Source organism: Tachyglossus aculeatus, chromosome 3 (assembly GCF_015852505.1).
Source record: "Tachyglossus aculeatus isolate mTacAcu1 chromosome 3, mTacAcu1.pri, whole genome shotgun sequence".
NCBI lineage: Eukaryota > Metazoa > Chordata > Mammalia > Monotremata > Tachyglossidae > Tachyglossus > Tachyglossus aculeatus.
In genome coordinates, this window is record NC_052068.1 from 41885193 (window position 1) to 41903757 (window position 18565).

At 41.4% G+C, this 18565-nt stretch overlaps 1 protein-coding gene across 1 annotated transcript in view; it reads right to left on the reverse strand.

Moving 5' to 3' along the window:
* Window positions 1-18565, reverse strand: part of PCDH15 (protocadherin related 15) — a 702056-nt gene that overhangs the window by 161330 nt on the left and 522161 nt on the right. Inside the window, exons 21-22 of the mRNA XM_038743373.1 lie at window positions 4498-4638; window positions 930-1042 (exon numbers count right to left, since the gene is read on the reverse strand). Coding sequence (XP_038599301.1) covers window positions 930-1042; window positions 4498-4638 — 254 coding nt within the window. The remainder of the gene's footprint in view (window positions 1-929; window positions 1043-4497; window positions 4639-18565) is intronic.

The window sequence follows — 18565 nt, forward strand, 5'->3', positions numbered from 1 at the left end:
TGGATAAACCTGATGACTAGTTGCATCTTTTAAAGCAGGAAACACGCCACAGAGAAGCATGTTACAGATAAAATTTGGAATGATTTATCCTGTCCAGTAATAATGAGGACCTATCATGTAACCAGGAAGTATGAAATATTTTCATAGAAAATATATATAGAAATATATAAATATATACATATATATATATATATTATTGGCATTTGTTAAGTGCTTACTATGTGTCAGGAACTGTTCTAAGCATTAAAAAGTAATCAGGTTGGACACAGTCCATGTCCCACAGTCTTAATCCCCATTTTCTAGATGAGGGAACTGAGGCACAGAGAAGGGAAATGACTTGCCCAAGATCACTCAGCAGACAGGTGGCAGAGCTGGGACTAGAACTCAGGTCCTTCTGACCTCCAGGCCTGTGCTCTATCCACTAGGTCCTGCTGCTTCACTATATTGAACTGCAGCACATCGGACAATCAATCATAGTATTTATGGAATACCTACTTTGCATAGAGCACTGTATTAGGCAACCAGAAGAGTAAAATAAAATTATAAGGCATGATGTCATCTTTCAAGAGTTTCAAACAATTTATGCATAATAAAAGCTACTTACACATTCATTTCATATATATATATATGAATATATATATATATACATATATATATATATATATATATATATATATTGCCATACCCTGCTCATACTGTTGTGAAAAATCTGATAGTAACAAGGAAATTAATATTTTTAAAGTCTTATTTTAATCAAAATGAAAATAATCATGTGTGTTTCAAATTATTTTCACTATCACTAAACAAGAGATTCTGTGAAGTTCAATTCAGTGAACTTGCTATGTTCAGAGGCCAGCTTTATTGATCATGGTCCTGTGAGAATAGTTTAAAAAATGACTTTTCTTCAGGCCAACTGGATAAAATAATACCTGTATTCCTCCTGGGTGAAGAGTGGAATTTCTGATGGCTGTAAAACTACAACTTTCACAAGGGCAGTGCTGGACATTACAGGATCTCCATCATCATAAGCGATTACAGCCAACTATGAATAAAAAAAACAATGAAAAAATATGAGTGCATATTTCTTTTCTTGGTTTAGAGTATCAAATGCTTAATTTGCGAATTAGTTCTAATTCATAGAACACACTCAACCCTCTTGGAGGTATTGCAGTCTTCTCTTATTCATATTTGCCTAAAAACCATGATTGGGTATGGTATCGACTTGTACTTCCCAAGCGCTTAGTAAATTGCTCTTCACCCAGTAAGCATTCAATAAATACGATTGAATGAATGAATGAATAGTCCATATATATCACAACAATTTCAAACAAGAGATAAAATGAAAAATAATTTGGAATGAACCATTCCAAGGTGTTTTGAGCTTTCTTTACTATGCTTTAATGACTTTATTGATAAAGGAAATTCTCCTTTTAAAAATGATGCAATATTTGTAAACAGGAATGTTCAAACTCTGTAAAGTGGATTATTTAAACAAAGTAGTTTGGAAAGATCTTTAATAGGTATATAAAACCTTTAGAAACAGTGTAGATTGATAAATGATAAAAGAAATACCATACAAGAGAAAAAACTAAAAATATCTGGAAAGAACCATTCTAAACTGTTTTTTTTTAAAAAAACTGGGCTTCATGGCTACTGATAAAAGGAAATTCTCCTTTTAAAAACGATGCAATATTTGTAAATAGGAATGTTCAATCTCTGTAAAGTACATTCTTTATACAAAGTACTTTGGAAAGATCTTTAATAGATATATAAAACACCTTTAGAAACAGTATAGACTGATAAATTATAAAGGAAATACCATACAAGAGACAAAACTAAAAATATCTGGAAAGAACTATTCTGAACTGTTTTGTTTTTTTTTTTTTTAAAAAAAGAACTGGGCTTCAGTGACTTTACTGATAGAAGGAAATTCTCCTTTTAAAAATGATGCAATATTTGCAAGTGGAAATGTTCAATCTCTGTGAAGTTCAATATCATTTCAAGAAAAATAAGTATTTTGGAAAGGTAAGTAATAGGTATGTAAAACATCTTTAGAAACAGTTTGGATTGATAAAAGATAAAGGCAATAATGCAAAACATTTTGGAAGAAGTACAGATTAAACCCAAGAAATAATTCAATCTAAGATCACAAAGAAACGAAAGTAGGAATTAAAGTATGGGTTGATAACCCCTAGTGACATAAGACCTACAGGATATATAGCCACACTGGTCACGCACTCTTAGAATGATTACCAACTTTACCGAAATCACCCAGAGACTCCATTTCTGTGGGGGTGTCCAACCTGGGGAAATCATCCTGGGCTACACATTTGCTTTTTTAATGATATTCATTATGCACTTACTATGTACCAGGCATAGTGGGAAGCAGCATGACCTAGTCGATAGAGCATGAGCCCTGGAGTCAGAAGATAATGGGTTCTAATCCCAGTTCCTCCACTTGTCTGCTGTGTGTGACCTTGGGTAAGTCACTTCACTTCTCTGGCCCCAGTTACTTCATCTGTGAAATGGGGATTGAGACCGTGAGCCCCACATGGGACAGAGACTGGGTCCAACCCGATTTGCTTGTATTCACCCCAGAACTTAGAACAGTGTCTGGAATATAGTACTATATATTATTATGGCACATAGTATTGTGTATTTTAATATGGTATTAACAAATATCATAATAATAACGATAGCTATGTGCTGAGGTAGATACAGGTTAATGAGGTTGGACACTGTCCATGTCCCATATGGGATGCACAGTCATACAGATGAGGCATCTGAGGCACAGAGAAGTTAGCTGACTTGCCATAGGTGCAATATATAGGGCAAGTCCTATATTGCCCTATATTTCAAACCTAGCCTGCTGAGGAAGTAGGATAGGCAGTAGAGACAAAGAATCAATCAATCAATCAATCGTATTTATTGAGAGCTTACTGTGTGCAGAGCACTGTACTAAGTGCTTGGGAAGTACAAGTTGGCAACATATAGAGACAGTCCCTACCCAACAGTGGGCTCACAGTCTATAAGGGGGAGACAGAGAACAAAAGCAAACATACTAAAAAAATAAAATAAATAGAATAGATATGTACAGGCAAAACAAATAAATAAATAAATAAATAGAGTAATAAATATGTACAAACATATATACATATATACAGGTGCTGTGGGGAAGGGAAGGAGGTAAGATGGGGGGATGGAGAGGGGGACGAGGGGGAGAGGGGGAGAAGAGAGTGTTTCTCAAGACCATCATCATCATCATCAATCGTATTTATTGAGCACTTACTACGTGCAGAGCACTGTACTAAGCGCTTGGGAAGTACAAATTGGCAACATATAGAGACAGTCCCTACCCAACAGTGGGCTCACAGTCTAAAAGACCAGATTGGCTGTGGAGGATTGCCCCTTTACAGGACTGTATTACAGAATGAGGGCGTCTGTTTTCCATTCTCTGGGAACCACAGACTTTGAATCTGCCCATATCACAAGAGGACACCCACATGAACAGGGCAGGCAACTTACTCGTCCATTCTTCACTCCTTGGTTAGACTAAGGGGACTCTGGAGAGTATGAAGCTAACCTGCAATATTATAGCCTGGGAGACTAAAGGCTGTGGGATCATCATCATCATCAATCGTATTTATTGAGCGCTTACTGTGTGCAGAGCACTGTACTAAGCGCTTGGGAAGTACAAGTTGGCAACATATAGAGACAGTCCCTACCCAACAGTGGGCTCACAGTCTAAAAGGGGGAGACAGAGAACAAAACCAAACATACTAACAAAATAGAATAAATAGAATAGATATGTACAAGTAAAATAAAATAAATAAATAAATAGAGTAATAAATATGTACAATCATATATACATATATACAGGTGCTGTGGGGAAGGGAAGGAGGTAAGATGGGGGGTGGAGAGGAAGGAAGGGGCTCAGTCTGGGAAGGCCTCCTGGAGGAGGTGAGCTCTCAGCAGGGCCTTGAAGGGAAGAAGCTTGGCGGATGGGCAGAGGGAGGGCATTCCAGGCCCGGGGGATGACGTGGGCCGGGGGTTGATGGCGGGACAGGTGAGAACGAGGTACAGTGAGGAGATTAGCAGCAGAGGAGCGGAGGGTGCCAGGGAGAAACAACACTAGTTCCACTGCTGGAATTAGCAGGAATTAGCAGGAGCCCAGTATCCTGGAGCAGAGCCCCTATAAGATGTAGCTGGAGAAGAGGAGAAAAAAGAGCAAAACACATGCTATTTCAATTACCATCGAAGTCTGTCAAACCAGTCCAGAAGGATAGTTTTTTATTCGAAATACTACATTGTGAGAACAACTGGTGGAAGTGATTTGCGAAATACAGATCTTGTTATATTTTCAAAGATGTTAGAGAAAATAGGACCGTTACTATTTCTCCGTGGCACTGAAACAGACCAGTGAAAACTAAGATAAAGGACCACTGTGATTGAAAGAATGACAGAATGGGTCTCATTAGCAAAATTATAAACATCTACCTTAAATATTGTACCAGGTTCTTCATTAAGATTCACTCGAGTTATTACCCGGCCCGAATCCTCCTCGATGTCAAAAATTGTGGCAGGATAAGGAAACTGGATGTCATCAACTTTATATCTTACTCGACTTGGTGGTGTTCCCTGAAATATAATACATTTTGTGAATTTACAGCTGTGAAACATTAAATATATTTTATGGCAATTTATATATTAAAGAGCATTATTGATATATGATAGAGCATTTTTGTAATATTTGACCACAAGAAGATGAACCAGTATTTGTTCTAGTTAACTTAGAAATGCTCTCCCACGAAATTCAAAGAATGCTATATGAGAGTGCAATACAGCACCAAATCTTTCAAAGTCTGAAGTACTTTTCTCACTCCATTTCCAACATGTTTTCATTATTTTAAACTCATAATAAAATGGGATGAATTAATGTGTATTCCAGATTCAGGATTATATATTTTTATTAAAATGAAAAATCTGATTATAATTTGGCAATATTTTTTCAAACATACATCAAGGAATACCTAGAGATGTTGCTAATTATTTTGAATTCATCAATCGTATTTATTGAGTGCTTACTGTGTGCAGAGCACTGTACTAAGCGCTTGGGAAGTGCAAATTGGCAACATATAGAGACAGTCCCTACCCAACAGTGGGCTCACAGTCTAAAAAACTAAAAGTCTAAAAGTATTCCAAGCAATACTGTTAAAAGTTATATTTTATTTCATCTGCAAATCTAAATATGCAGCATTTTAGTTCTGGTTAGAATCCATTAATTTCCCTCAGAGAGTCTATAAGAAGAATGAACAAAATCAGTGAAAAAAACATTTTTCATAATAGAAATAGCTACTGTTTAGTACAAGACTGCTTATTTGTGTGGAAATCTGATTATCTGGACAGTGAAACTGTTTCCGAAGTGCTTCGTGCTTTGCTCTAAGGACTTTACCTTAGTCATTCATTCATTCATTCAATCGTATTTATTGAGCACTTACTGTGTGCAGAGCACTGTACTAAGCGCTTGGGAAGTACAAGAGTACCAGTTGGCAACATACAGAGACGGTCCCTACTTACAGCTCAGGTAGTTCTAGACACATCTTAACAACTCAGCATACTATGGAACTGAGTATCACACTAAGTTGTTATTTCCCTTTTCTGATATCCAATAGTCTTTGGACATTTCTTTCTCTGTCTTTCAGTGCATTCTTGTGGTTTCCTGTCTCCCCTGCTCTTTGTCTCCAAGGATTCCCATACTTAACATACAATTTTTCTTCACTCAACCAATCAATCGAGCAGTCACATTTATTAAGTGCTTACTTTATATGGTGCACTGTACTAAACACTTGGGAAAGTACAGTACAATAAAGTTGATAGACACAATCCCTACCCACAAGGAGTTAACAGACTATTGGTGGAGATAGACATTAAAATAAATAACAGATGGATATATACATAAGAGCTGTGGGAATGGGGTGAAAATCAAAGTGTTTAAGGGGTATAGACCCAATGCATAGATGTTGCAGAAGTGAGGGCAAATAGGAGAAATGTGAGGTTAGTAAGGGAAGAACTCTGGGAGTAGATATGATTTTAGAAGGGGTTTGAAGATGGGAAGAGTGGTTGTATGAGCCAGATATGAGCCAGAAAGGAGTATCAGGTATAGGGTCAGTGGTGAGAAAGAGGAGGTTGAGATGCAGGGAGTAGGGCTGGTATTTGAAAATAATAATAATAATGGTATTTGTTAAATGCTCACTATGTGCCAGTCACTCTACTAAGCGCTGGGTAGATACAAGCAAATTGGGTTGGATTCAGTCTCTGTCCCAAGGAGTGCTCACAGACTCAATCCCCATTTTAAAGATGAGGTAACTAAGACATAGAGAAGTAAAGTGACTTGACCAAGGTCCCACAGCAGACAAGCGATGAATCCGGGATTAGAACCCATGATCTTGTGATTCCCAGGCCCATGCTCTATCCACTCACTAGCCATGCTGCTTCAAAGTTAAGTATGCAGGTTGGAATAGAGTAAAATATCTGCACACAGTAAAGTGCTCAGTAAATACGATTGATTGATTGCTCAGCAAGGTAAGGCAGGAGAGGGAGAGCTGGTAGAAACTAGGTTGGAGGGGATCAAAAAGAGAACTGAAGGAGAGGAAAGAGAGATGGGGTGTAGACAACTAGAGGATACAGCATCGGCCTGGGATTCAGAAGGACCTGGGTTCTAATCCTGGTTCCACCACTTGTCTTCTGTGTGACCTTGGGCAAGTAATTTCACTTCTCTGTGCCTCTGGTACCTCATCTGTTAAATGGGGATTGAGATTTTGAGCCCCCTTTTTCCCCTCCTCCTCTCCATCCCCCCACCCTACCTCCTTCCCCTCCCCACAGCACCTGCATATACGTTTGTACAGATTTATTACTCTATTTATTTTACTTGTACATATTTACTATTCTATTTATTGTGTTTATGATGTGCATTTAGCTTTAATTCTATTTATTCTGATGACTTGACACCTGTCCATATGTTTTGTTTTGTTGTCTGTCTCCCCCTTCTAGACTGTGAGCCCGTTGTTGGGTAGGAACCGTCTCTATATGTCACCAACTTGTACTTCTCAAGCGCTTAGTGCAGTGCTCTGTACACAGTAAGTGCTCAATAAATACGATTGAATTCTCAAGTGCTTAGTACAGTGCTCTGTACACAGTAAGCGCTCAATAAATATGATTGAATGAATGAATTAATTAATTAATTAATGTGGGACAGGCACTCTGTCCAACCTCATTAACTTGAATCTACCCCAGGGTTAAGAACAATGCCTGGCACTAAGTGCTTAGAAAACACAATTAAAAACAAAAAAAAACAAACAAAAAACTTCTCTCAAAGAGTTCGGAGAGGAATGGTAGGAGTGAGGGAGTGAGGAAGCCCTGGAATCAAGGGAGGGTTTTTTTAGGCTAGGGGTTTCATGAGCATGTTTGAAAGCAGTGGGGAAGAAGCAATTGGAAAGGGGATGGTTGAGGATTGTAATCGGGAAGGGAAGAAGGTGCGAGTTTTAATGTTAAGACATGAAGGGTTGGGGTCAGAGGTGTAGGTTTAGGGGGTTGATTTTGAAAAGTTGAGAAAGAGCTCTTCTTGAGATGCTACTGGAAAAACTGGGAGAATCAAAGCTCTTAAGAAGTTTTATAAATACTTAGCATTATGAAAACATTCTGTTATGCTATAATTTGAGTTGTCAATATTACATTTTGGATAGACTGCAATTAGGGAATTTAAGGAACATTCTTCCAGCAAGTGTACCTATCTGGCTACAATATGATACTGCTGGAAGAAAGCTCTTTAGAAGTTTTACAAATCCTTAGCAATATGTAAACATTCTGTTATGCTGTAATTTGATTTGTCAATATTACATTTTGGCTAGACTGCAATTAGGGAATTTAGGGAACATTCTTCCAACAAGTGTACCTATCTAGCTACAATATGATACTGTTGGATTAAATGGTTTAAACTTATACATAACATCAGAGACAGGATTTCCTGTACTATGACAGTCTTTGGGAATAGAATCAATTAATCACTGGTATTCATTGAATGTTTAGAATCCCATTCTATAGGAGAAATCTATGCATACTAATATTCACATTACTTGTTACACATCCACTAAATCATTTCATAATAATAACTGTGGTGTTTTTTAAGCACTTATTATGGGCCAGGCACCGTACTAAGCACTGGAGTAGATATAAAAAATTGGACTGGACACAGCCCCTGCCCCATATAGGGCTCAGTCTCTATTTTACAGATGAGGTAATTGAGGCATACAGAAGTTAAGTAACTTGCTCAATGTCGCAAAGCAGACAAATGGTGGAGCCGGGATTAGAACCCATGACCTCTGACTCCCAGGGCCGTGTTTCTGTTTTCCATGTTCCTGCTATTACCAAATACAGCTTTGTTCTCTCTCTCTCTCTCCTGCTCCCACTGTTGTGTAAATATTTCATGTCTGACTGTCTCTTCCTTCAGATCTAATGTTCTGTGAGGAGAGTATCTGTACCTTTACCTTTTATGAAACTCTCCCAACAACTCTATGCTGCCTGTGGCCTATCCTACAGTTGGAATGGGCTTTAAGAAAACATCAGCTCCTTCTCCTTGTCTAAAGTGGATCAGGGCAAGTAGTTGGGGAATCAGGAGACGTGGGTTCTGATCCTAGCTCTGCTACTTTCCTGCTGTATGAACTTGGGAGGGTAATTTTACTTCTGAACGTGTCAGCGTGATCACCTGTAAAATACCTGTTCTCCACCCCCTCTTAGACTGTATAAACCCCATGTCGGGCAACGACTGTGGCCAACCTCATTATCTTATTGTTTTTGTTTGTTTTTTATGCTATTTGTTAACCAATCAATCAATCAATCAATCGTATTTATTGAGCGCTTACTGTGTGCAGAGCACTGTACTAAATGCTTGGGAAGTACAAGTTGGCAACATATAGAGATAGTCCCTACCCAACAGTGGGCTCACAGTCTAAAAGGGGGAGACAGAGGACAAAACCAAACATACTAACAAAATAAAATAAATAGAATAGACTTACTCTGTGCCAGGCACTGTACTAAGCTCTGGGGTAGATACACGTTAATCAGGTTGGACATAGTTCCAATCCCACACAGGGCTCACAATCTTAATATCCATTTTACAGATGAGGTACCAGAGACGTTAAGTGACTTGACCAAGGTCACACAGCAGACAAGTGGCAGAGCCGAGATAAGGAGCCAGATCTTTCTGACACCCAGGCCCGTGCTCTAACCACAAGGCAACACTGCTTCTCTGGTTGGATGGTGAACTTATAGAAATTGAAGGCGCATGTATTAATCTTCAAGCCAATATCAAAGCTCCATTTTTATGGCAAGACCTTTCTCAGTGTTGACCTCTGTCATATACTCTCTACCAAACAACCTTTAAGACTTGGGTCCTGTCAAAAGAAACCACCAGTGTTGCTTTAATGAAAATGACTCTAGATCAAAGAACTACTAGCAGGGAAACTACTGTTCATTCATTCATTCATATTTATTGAGCGCTTACTGTGTGCAGAGCACTGTACTAAGCGCTTGGAAAGTACAATTCAGCAACAGAGACAATCCCTGCCCACAGCAGGCTCACAGTCTAGAAGAGGGGAGACAGACATCAAAACAAGTAAACAGGCATCAGTAGCATCATTATTAATAAATAGAATTATATATATATACAACAGAACAGGTAAAACAGGTATTAATATAGATAAATAGAATTATAGATATGTACATATATACACAAGTGCTGTGGGGCAAGGAGAGAGGGTAGAGCAGAGGGAGTGAGTTGGGGCGAGGAAGTGGGGAGCACGGAAGCACTGGCAGTAAATCAACATTATTACTGGACGTTTACTATGAGCAGAGCACTGTACTAAGCTCTCGGGAGAGTACAGTGAGAGAGAAGCAGCGTGGCTCAGTGGAAAATAATAATAATAATAATAATAATAATAATAATAATGGCATTTATTAAGCACTTACTACATGCAAAGCACTGTTCTAAGCACTGGGGAGGTTACAGGGTGATCAGGTTGTCCCACCGGGGGCTCACAGTCTTCATCCCCATTTTACAGATGAGGTAACTGAGGCCCAGAGAAGTTAAGTGACTTACCCAAGGTCACACAGCTGACAATTGGCAGAGCTGGGATTTGAACCCTTGACCTCTGACTCCAAAGCCTGTGCTCTTTCCACTGAGCCACACTGCTCCTCAAGATCCCGGGCTTTGGAGTCAGAGGTCAAGGGTTCAAATCCCGGCTCTGCCAATTGTCAGCTGTGTGACTTTGGGCAAGTCACTTAACTTCTCTGGGCCTCAGTTACCTCATCTGTAAAATAGGGATGAAGACTGTGAGCCCCCAGTGGGACAACCTGATCAACTTGTAACCTCCCCAGTGCTTAGAACGGTGCTTTGCACATAGTAAACGCTTAATAAATGTCATTATTATTATTATTATCATTACAATATAACAGAGTTGGTAGGTATATTCAGGAGGCCTTCCCAGGCTGAGCCCCTTCCTTCCTCTCCCCTTCGTCCCCCTCTCCATCCCCCCATCTTACCTCCTTCCCTTCCCCACAGCACCTGTATATATGTATATATGTTTGTACATATTTATTACTCTATTTATTTATTTATTTTACCTGTACCTATCTATTCTATTCATTTTATTTTGTTAGTATGTTTGGTTTTGTTCTCTGTCTCCCCCTTTTAGACTGTGAGCCCACTGTTGGGTAGGGACTGTCTCTATATGTTGCCAACTTATACTTCCCAAGCGCTTAGTACAGTGCTCTGCACACAGTAAGCGCTCAATAAATACAATTGATGATGATGATGATTCCCCGCCTACAGCGAGCCTTACAAATCCTGTGTGCAGGATACTGTGCTGGGCACAAAATACAGTGCTGAGTGTACACAATGTTGAAGGTTGGAGCAGGAAGCTTGGGCAGTAGTGCGGGTGCTCAGGAGGTAGAAGTCAAACTGAGATCCCGAGATTGGTACCATGCAGCTACTCTGACTTTATGGATAGAGCTTCTCATATTGGACAAATTACCCAAGATTGATCATTTTAGAGATGGCTTTTACAAAGCAGTTATTCCCTTTATCAAGCCTTCTAATGTTCACTTGGCATTCTTAGCGGAGAGAGGGAGTAGGGTAGAAGTCAAGGTGCCACAGGGCAAGTTCCCCAGTGTCCACCTGTTTACCTTTCACGTTTCCAGGAATTAGGAGGCTGATTCCTGAATGAGCATGAATTGTCTAAGAATGACCCTGCAGCCATGAGAATCAGGATAAAGTGGGTGCTGTGTATAGTACAGGATGGAATGGGAATAAGTCCCTGGGCTGTGTTTTTGAAAGAGGGAGCTTGACTGGTGTTTGGAGGGAACACTCTGTGAATGTGATACAAGAGTCCCTAGAATGTAAGCTCCTTGTGGGTAGGGAATGTGTCTACCAATTCTATTGTTTTCTACTTGTCCAAGTGCTCTATACACAATAAAGCAGCGTGGCTCGTTGGAAAGAGTATGGGCTTTGGAGTCAGAGGTCATGGGTTCAAATCCCGGCTCCACCACATGTCTGCTGTGTGACCTTGGGCCAGTCACTTAACTTCTCTGAGCCCCAGTTCCCTCATCTGTAAAATGGGGATTAAGACTGTGAGCCCCACGTGGGACAACTTGATCACCTTGTATCCCCCCCAGCGCTTAGAACAGTGCTCTGCACATAGTAAGCACTTAACAAATGCCATCATTATTTATTACTATTAATAAATGCCCAGTAAATACTTTTGATTGATGAAAGGACTGCAGGGATCTGCCAGAGGCCTGAAATAAGGGACTCCATCAGCCCTCCCTTGTCACAATTCCTCTGCCACTCAACCAGAGGGCATTGCATTACTGGCATAGGGACTCAACAGGTGGATTTTCCCACTAATAATAATAATAATAATAATAATAATGGCATTTATTAAGTGCTTACTATGTGCAAAGCACTGTTCTAAGCACTGGGGTGGATACAAGGTGATCAGGTTGTCCCACAGGGGGCTCACAGTTTTTATCCTCATTTTACAGATGAGGTCACTGAGGCACAGAGAAGTTAAGTAACTTGCCCAAAGTCACACAGCTGACAAATGGCAGAGCAGTGATTTGAACACATGACCTCTGACTCCAAAGCCCGTGCTCTTTCCACTGAGCCACGCTGCTTCTCAGGTCAGCTCCTGTCTGTGGGAGCCATTCAGAGGATGAGGAGAGAGGGTGGAGGTTAAACCAATGTTTTCACTGGAGAAATCTGAAAAAACAGAAGTCTCCCAGAAGCCATTGATCATGGAGGGAGTCCTAGATTAGCAAGTCAGAAATCCTATTGCGTATCCCTGGGGTCATTTGGGAGCTGCTGCAGTTATGAAATACTCTGACATGGTTGACTGTACTGACCAGGCTCAGCATTTCTAAGTAATTCATACAAGACTGATGTTCTGGCACTTATTGTGTGATCTCTGCCCCTGCTCTCTCCCCCTCTCTCCAGGATTGCATCTCCTCCTGCCTTCAGGACATCTCCATCTGGATGTCTGCCCGCCACCTAAAGCTCAACATGTCGAAGACTGAACTCCTTGTCTTCCCTCCCAAACCTGGCCCTCTCCCTGACTTTCCCATCTCTGTTGATGGCACTACCATCCTTCCCGTCTCACAAGCCCACAACCTTGTTGTCATCCTCGACTCCGCTCTCTCATTCACCCCTCACATCCAAGCCGTCACCAAAACCTGCTGGTCTCAGCTCTGCAACATCGTCAAGATCCGCCCTTTCCTCTCCATCCAAACCGCTACCCTGCTCGTTCAAGCTCTTTCCCTATCCCGTCTGGACTACTGCATCAGCCTCCTCTCCGATCTCCCATCCTCGTGTCTCTCCCCACTTCAGTCCATACTTCATGCTGCTGCCTGGATGATTTTTGTCCAGAAATGCTCTGGGCATTTTACTCCCCTCCTCAAAAGTCTCCAGTGGCTACCAATCAATCTGTGCATCAGGCAGAAACTCCTCACCCTGGGCTTCAAGGCTGTCCATCACCTCGCCCCCTCCTACCTCATCTTCCTTCTCTCCTCCCACAGCCCAGCCCACACCCTCCGCTCCTCTGCCGCTAATCTCCTCACCGTTAGGCCTCGTTCTTGCCTGTCCCGCCATCGACTCCCAGCCCACGTCATCCCCCGGGCCTGGAATGCCCTCTCTCTGCCCATCCTCCAAGCTAGCTCTCTTCCTCCCTTCAAGGCCCTACTGAGAGCTCACCTCCTCCAGGAGGCCTTCCCAGACCGAGCTCCTTCCTTCCTCTCCCCCTCATCCCCCTCTACACCCCCCATCTTACCTCCTTCCCTTCTCCACAGCACCTGTATATATGTATATATGTTTGTACATATTTATTATTCTATTTATTTATTTATTTTACTTGTACATATCTATTCTATTTATTTTATTTTGTTGGTATGTTTGGTTTTGTTCTCTGTCTCCCCCTTTCAGACTGTGAGCCCACTGTTGGGTAGGGACTGTCTCTATATGTTGTCAACTTGTAATTCCCAAGCGCTTAGTACAGTGCTCTGCACACAGTAAGCGCTCAGTAAATACGATTGATTGATTGATTGATTGATCAGAACTGTTCTGGGCCAGTCTGCCTTAATTTCACTTCTGTATAACAAACACAGAACTTGCCAGTTAGTGTATAATAAATAATGAATCATTGACATTAAGTCCCATCAAAAGAAGGTGCAAAGAGATTTTCATGTAACTATCAAGCAAGTATAATAGTGATGGTAAATTGGCATATAGGTACAAAAGAAATATAAAATGACTTGGTGTGTAGGTCACTCAAACATGGGGTTGGATTGTACTAACTGAGCTGACTGTCAATGTCGAGGCTTGCCACCCAGAAATTCATGAAGGGCTGGGAGTTTATGGCAAATTTCAATGCTATAAACTCATCTTGGGCAGGGAATGTGTCTGTTCTACTGTTATATTATACTCTCCCAAGAGCTTAGTACAGTGTTCTGCACACAGTAAGAGCTCAATCAATATGATTGACCGATCGTCTGGAAGAGGCGATGGGGCGGCAAACTAGCTTGATATTCGACAAGAAATTTGGTTTGCATTTTGGAAAACAAGCTGCCACAAGAGTTAGAACTCCAGGATATTCATAGTAGTGTTTTTCAAAATGCAGCTGATTCCATGGATGGGAGTAAGAAGCAGTCAGAGATTCAGTGTTTCATGCTTGATTATAAACTTCTGGAGGGCAGACTCTACTAATGCTACCGTACTCTCACAAGTACTTAGTACAATGCCCTTAACATGGTGAATACTCTATAAATATCAGTGACTGATTGCTGACGGATTGATAGGGCTTCAAACAGAAAATCAGCTGCCTATTTGGTGAATCAACGAGCTCAAAGCTGGCTTATTTCCTCATGTTGCTGGAATGAAAATTCACTTAGATCCCTGTATTCTTGCCTACCCCTGGAAACAGTTTTTCTCCACATTTTAGTGAGTCCAATAATAGTGATGGCATTTATTAAGCGCTTACTATGTGCAGAGCACAGTTCTAAGTGCTGGGGAGGTTACAAGGTGTTCAGGTTGTCCCACAGGGGGCTCACAGTCTTAATCCCCATTTCACAGATGAGGTAACTGAGGCACAGAGAAGTTAAGTGACTTGCCCAAAGTCACACAGCTGACAAGTGGCAGAGCCAGGATTTGAACCCCATGATCTCTGACTCCAAAGCCACTGAACCACACTGCTTCTCCTGCTTTGGACATAGCAGCCTAGTCACCATATTTGTCCACTGTGAGAAGGACAATGCAGAACATCATTTTTAACAAGATTCCACATCTCACATTACATTGTTTTCTGCTCTAATAGCCTTGTCTACCCAACTAAAATTCTCCTCGGAATTATCTGGGGAAGGAGTCATAATCATCCAATTAGAAAGTTTGCTCACACATAAAGAATTTGGTTTTGCTCATTGGCATATTCTCAAATAGACCTGGATGAGGATGGGTCACAGGTGAATTCTGCTGTATTCCAATAAATTGTTTGGTCCCCCTGAACTGACATCAATTCTAATCCTTTTTTTTTTTTCCTCCACAGGTCACATCTTCCCACTGCAACCTCAGATTTCTGACATCAATTTTGATTATCTTCTTCTGAGGCTTTTCCCTAGGAAATCAAAATTGAGTCTGTTTGCTGTGTAACCATAAACAAGGATCAAAATCAGCCATTCTACACTTAGAACTACTAAGGAAAGTATGGGCTAAGACACTCCATCGAGTATCCAATTGAGAGTTTGGTGGAGATCCCAGAGACCAGAGCTGAATCAATCAATTGATCAATCAATGGTATTTATTGAGCATTTACTAAGTGCAGAGCACTGTACTAATAATAATAATGATGGTATTTGTTAAGCGCTTACAATGTGCAAAGCACTGTCCTAAACACTTGGGAAAATACAGCACAACCAGTTGTGCTGGTTGTGATCTCTACCTACAAGGAGTTTACAGTCTACAGGAGGGGAGAGATATTAAAATGAATTATATGTATGTACGTAGGTGCTTTGTGGCTGAGAGTGGAATGAATAAATAAATAAATAGAGAAATAACCGGTAATCTTATTAGCTCTCCAGCGCTGAGGGGATTTAAATGAGATTACCAAATCATAGAAGATAAAAGTTGGGATTTAATGAGTAGCACAAATGGGAAAAGATCACATAAGAATATACTAAAATCAAGATTCGCAAGGTACTATTTATAACGCAGAGGTCAATCAATCAATCAATTAATTGTATTTATTGTGTGCTTACTTGTGTGCAGAACACTGTACTAAGAGCTTGGCAGGGTACAATATAACAGAGTTTGTATGCATGTTCCCTACCCACAACAAGCTTACAGCCTAGATAGGAAAACAGAAATTAATATAAACAGTGTAATGAAATTTATTAATAATAATAATAATAATAATAATGGCATTTATTAAGCACTTACAATGTGCAAAGCACTGTTCTGAGTGCTGGGGAGGTTACAAGGTGATCAGATTGTCCCATGGGGGGCTCACAGTCTTAATCCCCCTTTTACAGATGAGGTAACTGAGGCCCAGAGAAGTGAAGTGACTTGCCCAAAGTCACACAGCTGACAATTGGCGGAGTTAGGATTTCAACCCATGACCTCTGACTCCAAAGCCCGGGCTTTTTCCACTGAGCCACGCTGCTTCTCTATCGTCTAACAGTCTATGACTGTTAAGGCCAAGCTGAAAATTAAAATTAATAGAAGCAGTAGGGCCTAGTGGAAAAAGCAGAGGCTTGGGAATCAGATGACCCGGATTCTAATTCATTCAATCGTATTTATTGAGCGCTTACTGTGTGCAGAGCACTGTACTAATCACATTTATTCCAGTTGCCTGCTGCGTGACTTTGGGTAAATCACTTAACTTCTCTGGGACTCAGTTTTCTCATCTGTAAAATGGTGACTCAATGCCTCTTCTCTACTTACCTTGCCCTGTGAACCCCATGTGGGACAAGGACTGTATCCAACTTGATTAATTTGTATGTAAGCCAGCATTTAGAAATAGTGCTTTACACATAGTAATTGCTTCTCAAATGCCATAATGGTAATAATAACAGTAAAACAGGTGGTTAGGGCATGCTGCCTACCTGAAAACTCTGCTTGGGGAAAGCCTCAAAAAGGAGGTCTGGCTAAAATCAAGGTTGAAATCATTACCATCATCATCATCATCAATCGTATTTATTGAGCGCTTACTTTGTGCAGAGCACTGTACTAAGCGCTTGGGAAGTACAAATTGGCAACATATAGGGACAGTCCCTACCCAAATAAATGATCTTTAGCTTCCTTTTTTTACCTGAGATATACCTTGCTTTAATTAGCAATGCTTCATTTTGATAGAGAAGCAGAGTGTCATAGAGGAAAGATTTTAGGCTTGGGAGTCAGGAGACCTGGATTCCATTCCTTGCTCCACCATTTTCCTGCTGTTTGACATTGGGAAAGTCATTAAATTTGATATGCACCAGTTTCCTCATTAGTAAAATGGGGATTCAATACTTATTCTTCCTTCCTTATTCTTCCTTTTGCGGAAGCAGCAGGGCTCAGTGGAAACCGCAAGGGTTTGGGAGTCAGAGGTCATGGGTTCTAATCCCGCTTCCACCACTTATCAGCTGTGTGACTTTGGGCAAGTCACTTAACTTCTCTGGGCCTCAGTTACCTCATCTGTAAAATGGGGATTAAGACTGTGAGCCCCACGTGGGACAACCTGATTACCTTGTATCTCCCCTGGCGCTTAGAAAAGTGCTTTGCACATAGTAAGCTTAACAAATGCCATTATTATTATTATTTTAGATAGACCATGATCTCTATTTAGGACAGTTCTGGACCTGACCTGATTCTTTTATACCTTTCTCAGTGTTTAGGGTTATACTTGCTCTCCTCAGGCTTGGGCTCTGGGGCTAAGAGGTGAGCCCCAGCTGGTTTGTAACATGAAGCCCTATGCACTGAGCCTTTGCTGTTGAGAGGCATCCCCAGGCTGCCTTGGTGACTTTTCCCCACTGCCTTTCCTCCTCTCCAATGCCAAAATGTGGTCTGGGTTGAGCTCCGCAGTGTGAGAAGCGAGATTCAAGCTGCCTTGTTGCCCCCACTGTCCAAGATAATCAATCAATCAATCAATCAATCAATCGTATTTATTAATAATAATCTTGGTATTTGTTAAGCGCTTACTATGTGCAAAGCACTGTTCTAAGTGCTGGGGGGAATACAAGGAGATGAGGTTGTCCCGTGTGGGGCTCACAGTCTTAATCCCCATTTTACAGATGAGGGAACTGAGGCCCAGAGAAGTGAAGTGACTCACCCAAGGTCACACAGCAGACATGTGGGGGAGGTGGGATTCGAACCCATGACCTCTGACTCCCAAGCCCGTGCTCTTTCCACTGAGCCACGCTGCTTCTCATTTATTTAGCGCTTACTGTGTGCAGAGCACTGTACTAAGCGCTTGGGAAGTACAAGTTGGCCCCATAAGCACTGAGGGGATCCGGCCTGCTGATGCCGCTCCTCCCCTCCCACCTCCTTCTAGCCTGCCTCTCCCACTGAGGACCTGACCCATTTTGAGGCACCTCCTTGGGGTTCAGCAGGTGTCTCCATGCCGGAGCCCATCGCCTCCCATCCCCTACCAGTCGCATGGCCCAACTCCATTCTCTGACCAGCTCCAGCAGCCAGGACACCTTCCCACACACACACATATACACACAAACACCAAGGTGTCGCGGCGTATTTTGTTGTCTGCCTTTCCCGTCTAGACTGTGAGCCAGTTGTTGGGTAGGGACCATCTCTATATGTTGCCAACTTGTACTTCCCAAGCGTTTAGTACAGTGCTCAGCACACAGTAAGTGCTCAATAAATACAATTGAATGAATGAATGAATGAAATGTCCCCCAGCTCCTGGCCCGGAGTGCAGCCCGCAATCCAGTGCCACTGCCGGACACTGCCAACCCCTTCCCTATCACAGTTTGGGAT